Here is a 20,068-nt window from a genome sequence, read left to right as displayed (position 1 = left end):
GATTGTCTTGTCCAGACTCGATTATTTACAGACCGCCTTCATATAGCTGGAATATTGCCGAGTGCGGTGTAAAACAACAAACAAACAAAATATTTCTGTAAGTGTATGCTACGTTGCCATGGTTGCCAGACAGGTTGTTCTTTTTTTCATTTCTATGTTTGCAGACGGTTCACACTAGCATCAGTGTATTATATCTTTCTTGTATCACTCTTACAACCAAGATACTGTATATCAGGGGTCCGGAAACGGTCATATGCGCCGGACATGTCCGATTGGGAATCTCAAATGTCCAGTTTAACATATTGCTTACCGGACAGTTAAATTTTTCTGTCCGGACATTTTCAAAAACAAACAACGCTGCCTTCGGGGTCAAAATAATTGATGAGAGTTATCGTATCCCTTCAGCGAATTCAGGTGAATAAACAGGTAAAACAAACTTGGTCAATAAAAGTATGAAATTTGATATAAAACATCACTAGACATGATGATTTACCATTTAAAATGTATTTCCTGCTCTCCAAGACATTGTTTTAAATGCAGAGATTAAGATTACCGTGTGTTTTCTTGTAAACTAAGCCGGAAATAGCAATCAGCTGTGCACATGTCTCTCCCAAACTACCGGTGATTCAGTTAAAACGTACCCAATGAGACAACTTCAAAGAATTTTGATGCAATGGTCCGAAGAAATTGTATCTGAAATTATTATTTTATCAGGAATAATATATTCCAATATCGTGTTATTTTAGTTGCAGCTTCCACCATATATACTTAAAATTATAAGAGCTATAAGCATAGCACTTTGGTACAGATGGTATGCAGGATATTTTTTGACGTATGGAACGATTTTGACCAGTCACCGTAGGGACTTCCCGCCCTGCATGTATTTCGACTTGGAAAACGTTATGTTGACATTTAATAGTCAAACTGCCTCAAATATGACTTTGAGCGAGTCATGGTACGGCATTTATGATATGTGTATCCATTCTCTTGCAACTAAAGTTCGTTTCAAGGCATCAATAGTGGTAATCTGACCGTGGTTGCTGTAAACAACGGTGAGTTGTCACTTCACATACGATTTCGCCGAAATTATTGTAAACATTATTATAATTATTGAATGAAATTTTGAATATAATTAATCAAATATATTGCAAACATTAGTCCAGATAAACAATGAACATTTTTTTTATTACCAGATATTATAATAATAGGATTAAATTGCGTGCTTCAGTTCAGATTTGTTGACTGGTATTTCCGTTGTTACGTGATCGCTGTGATCAGCTGATAATGTTTTCTGAGATGGGGGGAAAACATCGTGTCATTGGAAAACTGAGTTTATTTAATATGTTAGTAAATTTTGGGAGCCATGCTTTACCACGCACTATAACAGAAGCGCGCATTAACGAGGGAACACTTATGTAACAACTTGTAATGTGTGTGAAAAGTCGTACTAAAATACGCTATTTGAAGGGGGCATGGCCTAAATGCAAATGTCCAATTGGACCCCTGCTGTATATCACTGTGCATGAGGCAAGTTTTTTTAACCTATGAATAGGAGGGTTTCAAGGGGGGTGTCTGTGTCTCATACACAGGGTAGAAGTGTTTTGATGTTTTTTTCCCCAACACAAAGACCGTTTGTATTATATATCGACAAAGTGTATCATGCTTGTATCAACCTTACAACCAAGATATGTATCATATATCGACAAAGTGTATCATGCTTGTATCAACCTTACAACCAAGATATGTATCATATATCGACAAAGTGTATCATGCTTGTATCAACCTTACAACCAAGATATGTATCATATATCGACAAAGTGTATCATGCTTGTATCAGCCTTACAACCAAGATATGTATCATATATCGACAAAGTGTATCATGCTTGTATCAACCTTACAACCAAGATATGTATCATATATCGACAAAGTGTATCATGCTTGTATCAGCCTTACAACCAAGATATGTATCATATATCGACAAAGTGTATCATGCTTGTATCAACCTTACAACCAAGATATGTATCATATATCGACAAAGTGTATCATGCTTGTATCAACCTTACAACCAAGATATGTATCATATATCGACAAAGTGTATCATGCTTGTATCAACCTTACAACCAAGATATGTATCATATATCGACAAAGTGTATCATGCTTGTATCAACCTTACAACCAAGATATGTATCATATATCGACAAAGTGTATCATGCTTGTATCAACCTTACAACCAAGATATGTATCATATATCGACAAAGTGTATCATGCTTGTATCAACCTTACAACCAAGATATGTATCATATATCGACAAAGTGTATCATGCTTGTATCAACCTTACAACCAAGATATGTATCATATATCAACAAAGTGTATCATGCTTGTATCAACCTTACAACCAAGATATGTATCATATATCGACAAAGTGTATCATGCTTGTATCAGCCTTACAACCAAGATATGTATTATATATTGACAAAGTGTATCATGCTTGTATCAACCTTACAACCAAGATATGTATCATATATCAACAAAGTGTATCATGCTTGTATCAACCTTACAACCAAGATATGTATCATATATCGACAAAGTGTATCATGCTTGTATCATAGAAGATGGTGATGTATTTCAGCAGGCTGCAACCGCTGAAGTTAGGGGATTCCCCAACGCCTGGCGAGAGGCTGGAGTCTCAGTTGTCCAAGCAACTCTCCAAGGTATGTCAGTAATCTCCAAGTCATGGTAGATGTGCTTCCTGACTCTCATCTTCACTTTTAACATCAGCAGATAATATGTAGTTATTTTGTGATCTCATTTTCTTTGCGACTGTATTAATTTGAAAAGCTTTATTGTCTTCGGTATTTTTGGTGTGTATGGATGTATAAATGTAAAAAAATGTTATGTTAATCTCTGTAACGGATTTACGTAAAGTGTACACACAGGTTTTTACTTTTACAACTCCATAAGCACAAAAACAGGTGGAAGTAAATTTATGTAAATAAAAAAGGCCAACAATTATAACTTCACAGACTCCTTTTTTAGTCATTGGCCAAAAAACCCTTGTGGACAATGATACACAGTCTGTGACATCTTTCAGAACAACAATGCAACACAAGCCCCGCCCATTCTAATATCAGCCAATCAGGAAACAGTCTGTTGTTAGTGCGCATGGCCTATGTTTTGTGGGGTTTTTTTTGGAGGGTGGGGTGGGTGTTGTATGGACACATAGGTTTACACACAAAAAGTTGAAAACAATTGCTTGGTTAGTGAATCAAATGCCACACAACCATCTGCAATTATTTATTCCTTGTTATTTATCCCACGCGTCTGTGTCTTGTAGATCCTAGACGAAGGGGAGATAGAAGACCCAGGAGCCTTGTGTGATCAGTTCAACAGAGTGGTGCAGCCAGGTTAGTTATTCTGGCACATGAAGACTTAGTTGCTGGTGGAATTGTTCAAAACATGACCCGTTGGTATTCAAGTGATGTTTGTTGCTCGCAATGTCAATCACTGGATTGTATGGTCCAGACTCGATTATTTTCATACTGTCGTCATTGAGCTGGAATATTGCTGAGTGCAGTGTTCGTCAGCAGACAATTGTGAGGGTTCGCTTGTTATGACCCTGGCTCTCAGACGGTAGCTTTGACAGATTTTGAAGGATTTAGACAAAATTCAGTTAATAGGCAGGTCAAACACCACATGATATTGATGCAACATTTATCCAGTTAAACAAATATCCAACAGATCTTGTTTGTTTGATGTAAGTTCCAAAGTTTTCGTGAAAATAGACAACGTTCTGAAGCAGTCTCCATTATATTATAAGGCTTAACAAAACAATAGTCTTGGTTCTCAGGCACTGACCGAATCATCATGAAGTCTGCCACATGTTTCGTTTTTATTTCCATTTTCAAATATTTAAAAAAAAATTTCTAATACTTAAAAAACAATGTGATCCAATATGGCACACAGCTTTTTCCCTTTACATGCGTTTGTGTGCTTGTTAATGTAGGGCGGCCCTTTCCCAGGTTGATTGTACACAACTGTTTATTTGGTTACATACTAGTTTGAACAAGCAAAAATAAAAGTTCCAAAATTTGCATGAAAATAGATTGCGTTCTGAAGCAGTCTCCATTTAATTATAATGTAATGTGAATGATGTCTCACATCACCTTACTTAATCAAAATGCAACAAAATGAAATAATTTAAAACATTGTTTGGATTGGAGGTTTTTTATGCTTATGGAACATGCCACATCAAAAACGAGGACACAGATAAGATTTTTTATATTATTTTACGAAATTCATATTGGAAGCAGGGACTTCTTCCATTCGTGACCAACTCGTGTTATTCCGGGACGAGCTGAATAGCGACTCGTGCCGCTCTCGTGGCCATTTTTGCGACCAGGTTCCGTCTTAGCGCAAACGGGCATACCTAAAACAATTGTCAACTCGTTGTGAAATGGTTCACATATATTCCCCGTATATTATATATATTTCAGACTGAATTTAAAGCACATCAGGACATGCAAAATTATACAGTATGATTGAACACATTTAACTGTATCTTGGGTATATTTTTACATGCAAGACGTATGTAAATTCAAAAATTATTTCTGAGGGATTCTTTTACGATGAACTTGAAATCATATGTGCATTCTCATTGGTTTGTCGTATTTTCGCACATAACATTCATCGATAGGGGGACGAGTCTTCTTGCAGGTTACGGAAGTGGTGACGAATGGGACTTCTTCCAGTCTAATAGATCAGTTAAGATCACAAGAGTGATGCTTTTGTCTGTGTCTGATGCAGGGTGTTTGAAGGAACCATGGGGGCTGTCTGTCGCTATTGAAGTTCTGCTGGAAACGGCCGTCACCCTCAGAGGCCCTCATCAAGTCACCGTGCTCAACGTTCTCGACACGTATGTAGGTGAGTTGTCTCCCCTGGACGATGGTCTCACAAATGACAAGGCTGAATGAGTGGCAGTCCTTCTACTCACAGACGTGATAGATGTTCAGTTTGTGGAGCTCTCAGACTGTTGTGATAAGGGTGGCCCAGTTGTCTAAGGTGCTGCAGTTCACTGTGCAGATGCATCCCTCAGGCTGACAGAAGCCTGTGAATGTGGGTTTGAATCCCAGGTTTGTGGTTAAATTGTTTGCTCATCATGCTGAAGGCTGTTGTCGATTCCCCACATGGGTACAATGTGTGAAGCCCATGTCTGGTGTCCACCATCCTGATATTGCTGGAATATTGCTAAAAGTGGTGTAAAACTATACTCACTCACTCACTCACTCACTCACTCACTCACTCACTCACCTTAATTGTTTCAGATTCAGCAAATTTTGACGTAAGAATGGAAACCACTTTACGACAGCTTGAGAGGAGATTTGTCAAGGTGAGATTGATACTTGTTGGTGAACGTTTGGATGCCCTAGCACCTCCATGTGTCTGAAATAAAATGGCTAATATTGAAGGACTGCCGGCACTGTCAGCAGAAAGGTATTCATGAGGAAACATTGCATATCGCTTGCTAGCTCGCTCGCTCAACCCACCAAACCCCACTCACTCACTCACTCACTCACTCACTCACTCACTCACTCACTCAACCACTCACTCACTCACTCACTCACTCACTCAACCACCCACACAACCACCCACACAACCACCTACACAACAACCCACAGAGTCAGCCAGTCGTTGTTTTGAGCCCAGATGCAAAGCACCAGCCATATTAACAACTCAACGCCATGTTTAAACTTCTTTTGGTACGATGCGGCTTGGGATTTAACCACCAACATTCTGCTCTCCGGCCCCACGCTCCATCCACTCAACCCAAGAGGCAGTCTTAACCAACATACTGTAAAGGCCTGTTAAATTCCTGTTGTAAGATAAAGACCCCCTGTTCAATGTCATGTTAGTTAGCGGTCTTCGGGAAACCCCCTGATGTAGGAAGGTATACTGCCTCTGTGTACTGGGATTACTAGGGTTCAGTTTTGGGGTTTGACTATTTCAGCCTCCATTTGGAAAGGCAAGAACCTACCATAAAGAATTTGGCCAGGTCCTGGGCCAGCTCCTCGTATTGTCTCGACTGTGGAATAAACAGTAAGTGCCTTGTAGTTGTCATGGTGACAGGGTTTCACATGACCCAGGAATCCTCCATATCTGACGTGACGTGATCCAAAATTATCCTAATCCTATTTTCATATTTGATTATCATGATTAGGTAGACCGTGAGTTTTGTTTCTCAACTGTTCAAGGTTGAAATAACAACATTTATGTTTTATCAACATCTTTTAATCCATAGCTTCCAAGTTAAGATGATGACCCAGTATGACTCAAGATCTTGTTTGAGTCAAGAGGGCATTTTCATTGGCTAGATGAAACCCTGTATTGAGGCTTGAAGTAGTGGGCAATATGGGTTTGTTACCTGTGTAACCCCTAACCAACACAATAGCCAGTAAACATGCAAGACTATATTGGAGTTTGCTCATATCATATGTACATTTTTATATGTGCCCTATTTTCTGGAATTAATTTATTTATTTCAAATCATTTTATTGTTGTAAACATCTGCCAGCTGCAATGCCTTTTGAGCTTTGTTTTCTGTCACAGCACAGCCGACATGGTCCAGGGCTTTGTCTTCAACACAGTGGAGAAGTGGGCCATCTACAACAGAAGTGTAAGTCCCAGACTGCGCACTTGTCATCAGATCTAAACAGTCACCCAACTCTGTGCTGCGCCTTGTGAACGATTTTGACTTTGACTTGTCGCTACACAGAGCTATGGGCTGAGCCATTGTGGTTCCTGATAGATTCCCCATTGGAAATCAAAACGTGTTACAAACTGAATGTTCACCTCCTGCCCTGTATAATTCCCTCCAGTAGGTTCAGCTAATCGTGTACGGAGAGGTGGTCTAACGGTTCATGCGTTGGTTGTCAAGCCGAAGACCAAGGTTTGATTCCCCACATGAACTTGCTGACCTCTTATTATGCCCCCGGTTTGTTTTACCTCTATTAAGAATCTTGCAATTCCATTGGTTAATCCGTACCATGTGACGAAACAATACATTTCAATGTAGGCCCTGAAATCATGTGACTGACACTGACCTCGAATATTTACTTGTCACATGATCAGTATTGAGCTGTCACGTGATGAATATTGACTCGTCTGCTAGAAAACAAGATGGTGTCTGGTATGACATTTCATGGTTCACAGCTAAGTTACTGTAATTAAACAGAGGACGGTTGACCTTTATTGACCTATCTTGACCTGCCATGACCTGTATGGACCCATGTTGACCTGTATTGACCCATGTTGACCTGTATTGACCCTTGTTGACCCATGTTGACCTGTATTGACCCTTGTTGACCTGTATTGACCTATGTTGACCCATGTTGACCTGCCATGACCCTTGTTGACCTGTATTGACCCTTGTTGACCTGTATTGACCCATCTTGACCTGCCATGACCTGTATTGACCCATCTTGACCTGCCATGACCTGTATTGACCCATCTTGACCTGCCATGACCTGTATTGACCCATCTTGACCTGTATTGACCCATCTTGACCTGCCATGACCTGTATTGACCCATCTTGACCTGTATTGACCCATCTTGACCTGCCATGACCTGTATTGACCCTTGTTGACCTGTATTGACCCATGTTGACCTGCATGACCCATGTTGACCTGGCACGCAGGGGTACCAAGTGGGCCTGCAGTATGAGAAGACCCAGCAGATGTACACCGACTGTCTGGAGGGGGTGTGGGTGGTGGCGGCAGACATCATCACCGACATTGATCCATCCACTTTCGTCCGGGTACACAACTGGCTGCAGGACAAGGTCTTAGCTCAATCACATCCAAGGTAACACTCGTCTTGCTCAGACACATTCAAGTTGACACTCTTTTAGCTCAGACACATTCAAGGTGACACTCTTTTAGCTCAAACACATTCAAGGTGACTCTCTTTTAGCTCAATCACATCCAAGGTGACACACTTTTAGCTCAGACACATTCAAGGTGACACTCTTTTAGCTCAGACACATTCAAGGTGACACTCTTTTAGCTCAGACACATTCAATGTGACACTCTTTTAGCTCAGACACATCCAAGGTGACACACTTTTAGCTCAGACACATTCAAGGTGACACTCTTTTAGCTCAGACACATTCAAGGTGACACTCTTTTAGCTCAGACACATTCAATGTGACACTCTTTTAGCTCAGACACATCCAAGGTGACACTCTTTTAGCTCAGACACATTCAAGTTGACACTCTTTTAGCTCAGACACATTCAAGGTGACACTCTTTTAGCTCAGACACATTCAAGCTGACACTCTTTTAGCTCAGACACATTCAAGTTGACACTCTTTTAGCTCAGACACATTCAAGGTGACACTCTTTTAGCTCGGACACATTCAAGGTGACACTCTTTTAGCTCAGACACATTCAAGATACTGGTAACTCTTTTCTAGCTCTGTCACATCCAAGGTAACACTGTCCTAGCTCCTTGAAACAAAGTGTTTATTAGACATACCTGTGACAAACGTAGAGTTGTTCACTAAGGAAGTGTTTGTCCACTTTGCAGGGAGATTCGTAAGCAGGTCCTGAAGCTGTTGCTGAAGCTGAGTCCAGTGAAGGTATTTCATGCGGAGCAGGTTCGTCCAAAGCTGGTCAGCGTAGAGGTCCAGACAGAAACCTCGTCCTTTGCTGTCCCTGACCCCAACTCTACAGCACAGTCACACCAAGAGGGTAGGCAAACAGGAGGCGGTAAATGCATTCAGGAACATAGTAGTAACTAGACTATGTATGAACCTGGATGTTTCCAGCAATGTCAGTGTTTAGTAAACTACATTAGCAGTTGTTCTGAATCAACTTCCTTAGGTCAGATGCAATAAACTTCATGACTGATCAGCACTTCATTTTGAAATCAGCATCAAATTTAGGGGTCAAAGGTGGAAGATACAAAAATAGCATAAAGAACACTTGAAACATGTTTGCAAGTATTTGAAAAAACAAAAGTTGCCTCACTGCCATTTTTAGAAGGGACCAGAAATCCTTACATACCACCATAAATTTCCAGTGATACCATTACTTTCGGTTTGGGGAAACACAAGCCTACTTCAAACCCAACTCTTTATCCGAAATGTTGTCATAAACAGTTACAATTTCTTTGGGTTTTTTAATCTTTTACCTACTGATCAAACTACTTAATGTCAGTGATGGAGCGGTCGGGTAGCCAAATGGTTAAAGCGTTCGTTCGTCACGCCGAAGACCCGGGGTTCGATTCCCGACATGGGTACAATGTGTGAAGCCCATTCTGGTGTCCCCCGCCGTGATATTGCTGGAATATTGCTAAAAGCGGCGAAAAACCATACTCTCTCACTCACTCACTCACTAATGTCAGTGATGAAAATAGTCTCACAATAGGGGAAGAAAAGTTGACTTCTGACTTTCCTTGACTAATAAACGAAACTAAGCTGTCTCTCTCATTTCATTTGTTCTGTATTTTACTGACTGATATGAAAGAGATTATCATTAAAACATCTTTATTAAAAAACACCTGTCAAACAAGTAATTAAAAGAAAAGAGCCTGAAGAGTTATATTGTGTTTTCAGATAGCTCCCTGTTCAGCCACTTTGATACCGAGATAGAAGACATCTCCCCAGTGGCTAGTGACAGTCGGTGCAGAGACGAGGTCAGCCCGGGGTATTATCAATGTCCTGCCACCTCACTGCATGCACCAGACCAGACAGTAACCAGTACAGCAGCTCCCAGCATCCCACCAGCTCTTGCAGGGGAGTACAGCTCCTGGGCCAAGTGTGTCAGCTCGGGGAAACACAAAAACTCCTATATCAAAGGTCCCACGGACAGTGGTCTCAAAGCTTTAGCTCTCCAGACTTTGAGTGGCGAAAAATATGTTTTCTCTGGAAAATTTATTCAAGATTTGCCTCCAAGGTTTAAGAAGCATCTGAACTCCCAGCAGCATGCTACAGAGGAGAGTCAAAGTAGTTCTCACTTCTGTCGCAAGGGGGAAAAGAACAGTGAGGCACCTGGCTTGGATTATCAGACTCCAAAAGAGGTTGACCATGGGGACGGAAGGAAGGACCATGGGGACGGAAGGAAGGACCATGGAGTAGATGATGTGCATGCTGGTAAATCTGTGTTTACTAAGCGTGGGTTGGGCGAGTTCCCTTCGGTCAGGGACATCCTCAACAGCAGCTGTGAGCAGAATGAAGCAGGGAGCGATACTGGGAGTGAGTCCCGGACAAGGTCCCTCACTCCTGTGGACTGGTGGAATGCTGGAACTCACTCCCCGAAGGCAGGTCGGTCAAGGTCAACAAAGTCAAATAGAATGACCCCTCCAGCATCACATTCCCCAGATCCAAGGTCACTTATAAATGTAAATGCTGAAGAATGGGTGCCAATCACATCACCAGGACGCAAATCCTCTAGGACGCCTTTGGGAACATCACCAGTGGGCAAATCCTCTAGGACCCCTTTAGGAACATCACCAGGACGCCAATCCTCTAGGACCCCTTTAGGAACATCACCAGGATACAAATCCTCCAGAGGAGATGTAGGACTCAACTTAAGTTCTTCAAGTTCAGAAGACATGAGTGTATCGTGGAAATCAGGTTTACGAAAATCACGTCACGACTCATCATCTTCCTCCATCAAGTCAATCGTGGAGGACATCTTTGGAAGTGGAGACATCACAGTTCCGTGTGAGCAGGGTCGGGGGGCAGAGTCATCTGAAGTTGAGAAGCTAGTGGTAGCAGACACCGACACCGACGCAGCTAACACCAGCTTCAGTGTGTCCGAGATCACCAGCGAGGTGGAGGATGAGCGGTCCACTGTGAGCAACTCCAATGATGCAGAGTATCAGGGCATCCCAAACTGTCACATCCTTCCAGAGTACTCCAACCAATATGGCTTTGATGACGATTTAGATGAAGATGATTTGGATGGGTTTGTTTTGTCTGGGGAAGGCGACACTCCCTTGAAGGACTCTGGTGAGAGGGACAATAGCTTCTCGTGTGTGGACACTGGAGGTGTTGAAGAGATGGACTATATGAAGCCGTTGCCGCAGAGCCGGGAACAACCTCGACAACCCAGGTACAGTTGGGTTCCGGGGAAGCGCAGCTGTACTCTCTGTGGCTCAACAGACCATACTGTATACAGCTGCAAGAGCAAGAAAAGTGTCATCATCTGAGTCTTCATCACATGAAGGGTTAGTCCACTTGGAATAAGCAGAAATGTGATAGAATGTGGGGGCAGTGTTTGCAGCACAATGGAGTTCAGTTGAAATTCCACCTGGTCAAAGTAATTTAGTTTTTCAGGCAAAACATATTCCGATTTTAAAATAATGAAAACATTCAGAAGATTTGATTGCCATGACAGAAATTTGATTTAGATGAAGGAGTATTCAGAACAATAATTTTATGCTGTTTTCCTTTGTCACTGCAAAGCAGAAGATGTCCAGTTTTACCAGCAGTTTCAAGGCCTGATCATCACTAGTCAGTAGGTTGACTGTCAGGGTCTGTTTTGCAGGTGTTGTCGTTGGACTGTTGTACATTTTGTGTTTGAGTAGTCCATTAAATGCAAACTCAGCAAACATGGTGTACATCTTTAAGGTCAAGGTGAACTGGATACTATCCTTTCCATGGCCAAAGTGTATCGAAACGGAATGTTTTTTCGAGTTTCAACACGCCAGTATTTTTTTACGGGAGAACAACAAATCAGGGTAATAAACGGAATGAAATATGAGCTCTCAAAACACTGGACTCTTTTCCTCTTAGGAGTGCTGGACATTTATGACCATTTTGGTCATGTTTATTGATTATTATATTCAAAAGTTATATATGTGAGGTGAGGTGAAATGGGGTTTAATGTTGCATCCAATATTATTGTACTTATGTAGCAACGTACATGCAAGTGTGTGTGCGTTGCATGCGCGCGCGTGCGCTTTTACAAGTCCAGACTAATGCAGAGATACTATGCCGCAATTTGAACATGAATACCCCACTCAAAGTATACTGACTCCGAGCTGACCAGTCCATGTGTTAGACCCTTAATGACGAACACCAGGCAGGGTAACAACAATTACCATCTTTTAACGTCTTTTGGTATGACGAGGCTGGGGATCTACCACTAAATCACCGAGGCAGAAATGTGTCATTGGACCAAGGAAAGCTGTATGTTATGAATTACCGTGTGTTGGCTGAAACTATGAGACAGGATGTCTGTAATGGCATGATAGGGAAATCTTTATGACAAAATGAACCAGCAAAAAAAACATAGTGGAACTTTGTTACGTTTAATCATGGATTGGTTGATCTCTTGAAAAAACGTAATGGCGTTTTGAAAACCAATTTTTTTCCCTACATCATAAAATACAATGTGGTTGTCCTATCGTGATAACATGTGCTTGAGTGAGTGAGTTATTATTTACGTTACATGGGCAATATATCAGCCATATAGTGATGTGATTAAAACTGACATTCCAATATATTAAGAAGAGAATATATGGATGTCAACTTCTTTATTACGAGGAACACAGTGTTTCGGGGTATATGCTTACTCCTTCATCAGTAAGCATATACTCCGAAACATTGTGTTCCTCGTAATAAAGAAGTTGACATCCATATGTTCTCTTCCTTGTGTGTATCACTTCTAAATGCCTTTCAAAGACCTTCCAATATATTGTGCAATGTTGTTGAATATTTCATTAATACTACTGGTATTGTTGTTGTGACTGAGAACAAAGTTCATACAAACAGGACAAAAAATTCTGTAAGATTAGTGAGGATTATTAAAATGAAAGTTATGGGGTAATTTGATTTTAAATATAACTATATGACGCTTGAAATTATTAAAACTTGTTCTTGTCAATATATGGCTGAAACAATGCTGTGGTGCAGCAATGATGTTAAATATTTTTTTTAAAAACTTCCTTAGAAAAAGTTAAATACTTTTAATACACACTCGCAGACATCTTTAATTTGGGTCACTCAGAAATAAAGTGCTACCATGCAATGTTATACTGTTGCCCAAGAACTGAAGATATTCATTATGATTGTACATTGTTTATATTTTGTTACTAATCTACAAGGATTACAATATTACTTTCTTATTTTTACTGTCAAACCAAGAATTCAAAAAATTCTTTTTATTATTTTCTTGTTCAAGTAATTTCAAACCCTTTCAGCATAAAACCAGACAATTTCATCCCTGTTCACAAAATTTTAGTGTAGATTATCTCTGTCCAGTCAATGATCAATTATTTATTGTTATTTTAGTCATGTTAGATGAAGTAACTTATTTGGAATAATATATACCAATATCTATTTATTTTCTGTATAAAAGTCGAGTTGTTGCCTTGGGCAGGTTGGGTCCCTTTGTACAAAGCCACTGTAGTGCTGTCTGTCGTCTATGGTAAAGTATAGGAGTTACGATAGTCGCAGAACTACAACTTTCGTAAGTCTATGGTAAAGTGTAGGAGTTAAGATAGTTGTAGTTGTACAATTGCGCTGTAAAACAGGGCCCTATTGTAAGTGTTCTTCCAAGACCAAACTATGTATACACTTTGTGTTTACGGATGTTGCTAGGATATTCATAACGTGAGGATGGTCAAAACAATAAACAAATTTGTGTTGCATAATAAATTTATTTATTGGAGTTCTTTTTGTCGGTTGGTCTAGTGGGAAAAAATAAATGCTGTTTAAAGTGCAACATGATCATATTAACATTCTTGGTATGAGAATTGCATTGACCAGACTACATACAATACACTTAATATATCAAATATTATTTCAAAAGATTACTTTTAATTTATGTTTTTGAAGCTGATTTTTTATATTTCAATCCATAATAGAGCAGTTAGGTTAAAATAAAAGAAGCTGTTTTTATTTTCTGATTTTGGCTTTGGTTTCCGGGCAGTTGTATTCGTAAACCAGAAAATATGGGCAGCCCAAAAAGGTGTATGCATTGTTCTCTAGGTGAACTACTGGATCTTGTTGCTGTCAGTGTTTGTTGTCTTTCTTATGAACCTTTCAACCCAACCTTGCTGTAATATGTCCGAAAAGGTGTTTAAGTTGGTTCATTAAGCTGATAAATACATGCTGGGTTTTCCCATTTAATGACACAATGTCAACTGAGATGCAGTTAAACGTTGATGGTACTGCAGCCCAGTTTGTACTTTGAGATTATGAATAATGCCTGGAATCTGTTCCAACAAGAGGTCTTGTCATATAATGACAATTATTTTTCTATTCATATGTATCATGTGTATAAAGCCATGAAGTTTTTCACTACATACTAACAAGACAACAAGTTTTCAGTTGCCTGCGTGATTCCAAGTTTCTCAGTTGTTTACAATAAATAAATTTTAACATTCACCTTATTTGTTTCGTCTTGAGAAGAAGTTGCATCCTCATTCATCAAGGGAGTCTCTTGATTGAAGTCTTTATTAAAGAAGAATGTAGGCCATCGGCCCATGTTCACAATGGTGGTCCATTCATTACACATTAAAATAGACTGTGGTTCCATTCGCCACCATAGCAGTTTCAGGCCTGACCCGTGAAGATCCAGGGTATAATAGATCTAACGGGATCAGGTGGTCATGCTTGCTGACTTGGTTGATGCATGTCATTGATCCCAAATGCGTGGATTGATGCTTATGATATTAATCACTGGATTGTCTAATCCAGACTTGATTATTTACAGACCGCGTCATAGCTGGAATATTGCCCAGTGCGGCGTTAAACAACAAACCAACAACGTTTCTGGTCAACGTCCATCCATTCGAATAATACCCATGAGCAGGGGATATCCTGTGATGTCACTTGTGTGTCCAGGGGTCTGTTCCACAAAGCAATCCTAGAGCTGAGGTGAACAAAACTCCCACACTTTAACTTACAATTGTCATAGCCCTAAGATCGCCTTGGGGTACAGGGCCCAGGTTCTTCATCGAAATTGACCCCAATGGGGTGTTATGTACATTGTAACTACCCTGTATGTGCACATGTCAAGCCTGAAGGAGTCAGTTTAGATGAGACAGAAGTAAGCCTTAGTTCAGGGTTGAGCATTATTGTGGGTGATATGGAATCAATGCTTGATACTCGGTGATAGGCCGACAATTGTTGGCCAATGACTAAAACTGGATCGGGTGGCCAGGCATTGTGGACCATTGTACCAGCTTTCAATCACAGATTAAGATAATAGCGGATTTATTTAAGAAATAAACGACAAGTGGGGGTTGTATACTGTACAATAAACAACTCACACTCGTCGATTTCTTTTATATGAGATATCAACATTATGTTCAGCCTCCAAAAATATGTTGACAAAATGTGCAAGCTTTAAAAATGGTTACCTTAATTTTCTCCCTGAATAGTGGGACAAGTCCATTTGATGAACAGTTGGGTTAAGTTTGGCTTTCTTGAATATTTCATGTGGATTGTACCTTTCTCCTCATATCGATTGGCATATCTCGACCACTTTTGGATGCAATCAGCCACTGCATTTATCTGTGTAGCCCAGCTTGGGAACAATTCACTAGAAATTTCCCTCTAAAAAATAACATTGTCCAAGATGTGACGTCATCAAGATTCGAATCTCCAGAAATGACATCAAGATAGAACAATGTTTTATCATGAAAAAAACACACGCTTTGTTCTTCATTGTCTTTGCAATTCATCATGTAGCTATCTTATATAGAAACATAATCAGAGTTGACAGTTCACTGCAGCAACGGGACTTGGCCACCTGTGTCAACATTTGTATGATCTTGACGAAGAACCCTACTTTGACTAGTTGCAGCTTTACTTTATATGTTTGAAATAAACTTATAACCATAAGCGTAGCACTTTGGTCCAGCTGACTGCTACTCCCTGATATATTTTTGTATGGAACAATTTGACTAATCACCCGTCAATGCTCCAGCGCACCAAGACTTATCTACCCGTGACCCTGGTGTAGGTATTTTACACGTTTGTAAGATCTTGACAAAGAACCTTACTTAGACCATTCCGGGATTCGAACCCATGTACCCTTGCAGCTAAAGGTTTTGGGGTCACAATGTGGCATCTTAACCACATAGCCCCACTTAATTTCAAGACATCAGGGCGGCCGGGTAGCCTAGTGGTTAAAGTGATTCCCGACATGGGTACAATGTGTGAAGGCCATTTCTGGTGTCCCCCCAGCCGTGATATTGCTGGAATATTGCTAAAAGCGGCGTAAAACCATACTCACTCACTTCAAGACATCATCATGACACATTTGCATATAGGTATTTATTTGGTAACATAAAACAGTTGCCATCGTAGACAAAACAAAACGGGAAAAAATAATATCAACATGACAGCAATAGCATCATCATAGCCATCACATTCATCCTGTTACCATGGTTACATTGCTCTTGGGAAGACTACTTGTGGGACTGAGGTCCATGACTATCTCTAATAATGCCCTGCCACAACCACTGACCTCATATATACATGCATACACATTAAATATTACTGAACACAATTCAGTCATATTTGTAATGAAATAACCACAGCTGGTTTGTCTTCTAATGACTTCTTCACAGACAATCTGCTACTTGAGAGAACACACAGTTTCATGTGTCTCATTGCAATCTCATAAAAACGCTGAGAAATGTACATTTGGAAGTTGAAATTTAAAACTGCTTTGTAGTGATGGAGAAAACGGGAATATGTATCAAGAAATTTCACAGCTGTAAAGTAATTGCAAGACGTTTGATTGTGTACAATGGTGTAACCAAGAAATGATTTTAAAATTGGTTTGTTGTTTTACGTCCCACTCAGCAATATTCCAGCTATATGACAGCGGTCTGTAAATAATTGAGTCTGGACCAGACAATCCAGTGATTGATATCATGAGCATCGATCCACGCAATTGGGATAGATGATATGCTTCAACCATGTCAGCGAGCCTGACCACCCGATCCCATTAGTCGCCTCTTACGACAAGCATAGTCACCTTTTACGGCAAGCATGGTTTGCTTGATCTTAAAAATTAGGCCACCTAACAAGTAGATTACTTTACTTTCGCTGCTTGTGTATTGCGCTGAACAATGTCACTAAGTTTCATATCGTCTACAGTTTTCCTAACCACAGATGTTTTATTAAATAAGCAGTCTGTGACGTGTGTGCTTCTCTCACTTACAGTGTGCACATTTTACATGTTTATATGTTCCACAAAAGCAAACAAATATTGAAGTCAAACTTGCATTTTTAAAACATTTGTCAATCATAGCTGTTCCCTTACTTCTTTTCGTCAGTATTTAACACATCGACAGTCAATTGGAAACTTCAGGAGAACGCCAGTGTCAAGTAAGCATGCATATACCCGGTTACTATTTATACAAGTTCATCTTGTACCGAGTAGGACTAGCATCCCACAAATCTCGTTTCAGACATTATGCCTTGATTGGTGGACAGATGTAACACTACTTAAGTTTTGTCCTCATACAAGCAATACTGTTTGGATTGTCTGCAAAATAGATGAGTTGGATTGTCTGCAAAATAGATGAGTTGGTCCAATATGAAAATCTTATTAAACAGTCTGTACTGAGTCCACAAGCCCCTACTTGCCATTCCAAATCTTTTTAACACATTTTGTCCACAAAGTTTCAGAATTCACAAAATTTACAAGATTTAAAGCGTTCATTCTCCAGTAAACCATCACAATGTGAGATTCACTTCTTAATTGAGTGAGTTGCGTTTAATCATTTAATGCCACTTTTAACAGTATTCCAGTTACATCACGGCATGTCAGCTTAATGTGGGAGGAAAGCCCGAGGCGATGCAGGTTTGGACGTTTACCACTTCGGTGAAACGCACGAGCACAGGTATGGTGCTGACAAACCTAGAAACATAATCGGGGCGAACCCGGATTCAAACCCGCAATCATAGGTTTCTGGAGTGCCCAAGGGACGCAACTCTGCACAGCGAATCGCAGCACCTTAGACGACTGGGCCACCCTTGCCCCCTACTTCTTAATTGAAGGCTCCCAAAATTCAATGCTATGTAAACTAAACATCATGTAAACTTACTGCCATTTGCCTGTGATTATCCCCATCCGTTTAAGTTTAATATTAATTCGGGCATATCAAGTATTACGGAAGACAATATCTAGAAGGGAGATAACTCCTTGGTTACTGACAATAAATAAAAATAAATAGATACAATCTGAATTTGAGGACTTGCCAAGATCGGCAATTAATCAGTATAATTAAATTCAAGGCCATTTCAAGCTTGCGTGGACTGTGTACAACACTAAGAAGTTTCAATCCTGGGCCCACTTGCACAAAGCGATCTTAGTGCTAAGATAATCGTAACTCCCATACTTTAACATAGGCTTACGATAATGTTAGCGCTAAGATGGCTTTGTGCAAGTGGGCCCTGGGTTTCAAAGTAGTGGTGACAGACTGAATGAACTTATTATGACATTGTTACCAGTGTCTAAGAGGCTGTGCAAACAGCTACAGGGTTGATATTACCATGATTCAACATAAGGTACATTAAATTAATTGCTAGATTATCATCCCTGCCCAACTCACAACAACCCCCCCCCTCCAACAAATTAGTTTTATTTGCCCGAGTGAAATGTTTAGAGCAATAGAGCATGGTAACATCAGCTGTCAAACAGCCATATCATCTTTACAACAAGCCGTAAACTGGTGCAAACTATTAAAGACTGGCACACCTGTCCTTGGCCAGAGTTATGACTCTTCAACAAGTTCACTTGTGGAGAACTTGACAAGTTGATATCAATTGGACATAAATTCATAAACAAACTAGTACAAGTTGGGAAAACGAAATAGGTCTGACACAGATACATCAGACTGCTACTATTGAAAGCAATGTTTATTCATTATCTTCGTTATTTCAGTCACCTATTGTTCATACCAAGGTGTCCAGTCTTGACGACTTTAATAGAAAATAAAAAATAAAAAGCCTCCCTCCCCACTTTTGAAAAAAACAAACCGTTTGATAATCTAGCAATTAGTTTCCTATGGCCTAAAACATCTGTACAGATCACAACACGGAATATACAGGTCACAACACGCTATGTACAGATAAGGACACAGTATGTACAGAAAGTTAGAGGCTCACAGATTTAGATACATACATGTATTACAGCATCAGTCTCTCATCAACCTCATGGACTGAAACTACTTTGGTAAATATAAAAATTCATTTATAGAATCTATTAAGCTTTGTGTGTGCATTATGATTATGCTTTGGTAAATAAATATTGTTGACTATAATAACCATAAACAATTCATGAATAACAAACAGATTCAATTTCTACAGTGCACTACTTTCACAAAGACTTCACAAACATCATAGGTTATTGCACACATGCAACTCTCTAAATATTTTTTAAATATTCAAAAGATTTGAACTCAACATGAACTAGAACCCAACAAGAGAAGGAAGACCTAGCAACAGAGGGGAGTCCATACACTGTCAACCCAGGAAACAGAATACCCTTCAACCGCATCACAAAACTAACTACCGTACTTGACGTAATAAGCGCCCCGCTCTAATAAGCGTCCACGGCGATATTTGCTAATATATTTGCTAGTGAACAATCTCAATTAGCACCCCTTCCGATTGATCAATGTACACAAGACTTATTTATTTGTGTATAATATGCACTCGTGTGTTATATATACCCTTAATTATGGGCAATTAAATGCTGGAAAAATATATCTGTCGTATATAAACATTTCAGGCTGTCAGCATAAACCACAAAATCTACGATCTTTCAACTCTGATTTTTTCACCAAAATACCATTCTGATAAGAGCCCCCTAGTTCTAATTTTGAGAGCGCCCTGGGTGCTTATTACGTCGAATACGGTACATGTACCGTAAATCCTTGAATGAGAGTCGGAGGACTCTTTGCTTTTGAAAGGTCCTTATCATTGCAGCTAGCGATAGGAACTTATTGTTATCAGAGAGACAGTGCATCAATCCTTGTAACATATTTCAATGTATCTTCTTGTTTCACCATTTAAAGGAATGGGAAAAAAATTAAATAA

The 20,068-nt window shown here is 39.9% G+C and overlaps 1 protein-coding gene across 2 annotated transcripts in view; it reads left to right on the top strand.

Moving 5' to 3' along the window:
• Positions 1-14,392, top strand: part of LOC124136566 — a 40,894-nt gene extending 26,502 nt beyond the window's left edge. Inside the window, exons 11-19 of one of the 2 annotated variants that reach the window (XM_046502517.2) lie at positions 2,633-2,711; positions 3,335-3,404; positions 4,804-4,920; positions 5,322-5,386; positions 6,005-6,093; positions 6,604-6,670; positions 7,691-7,857; positions 8,581-8,744; positions 9,611-14,392. In XM_046502517.2, the coding sequence (XP_046358473.2) occupies positions 2,633-2,711; positions 3,335-3,404; positions 4,804-4,920; positions 5,322-5,386; positions 6,005-6,093; positions 6,604-6,670; positions 7,691-7,857; positions 8,581-8,744; positions 9,611-11,208 (2,416 nt within the window). In that variant the 3' untranslated portion in view covers positions 11,209-14,392. Of the gene's footprint in view, positions 1-2,629; positions 2,712-3,334; positions 3,405-4,803; positions 4,921-5,321; positions 5,387-6,004; positions 6,094-6,603; positions 6,671-7,690; positions 7,858-8,580; positions 8,745-9,610 lie in introns of both variants that reach the window. The other variant, XM_046502516.2, reaches the window with a different exon arrangement.
• The last annotated feature ends 5,676 nt before the right edge of the window (positions 14,393-20,068 follow it).

The sequence above is a fragment of the Haliotis rufescens genome, unplaced genomic scaffold, assembly GCF_023055435.1.
Source record: "Haliotis rufescens isolate VD_foot unplaced genomic scaffold, xgHalRufe1.0.p SCAF_12, whole genome shotgun sequence".
Taxonomy (NCBI): domain Eukaryota; kingdom Metazoa; phylum Mollusca; class Gastropoda; order Lepetellida; family Haliotidae; genus Haliotis; species Haliotis rufescens.
Note: the sequence above shows the minus strand (reverse complement) of the source record. Positions and strands in the feature narration are given on the sequence as shown.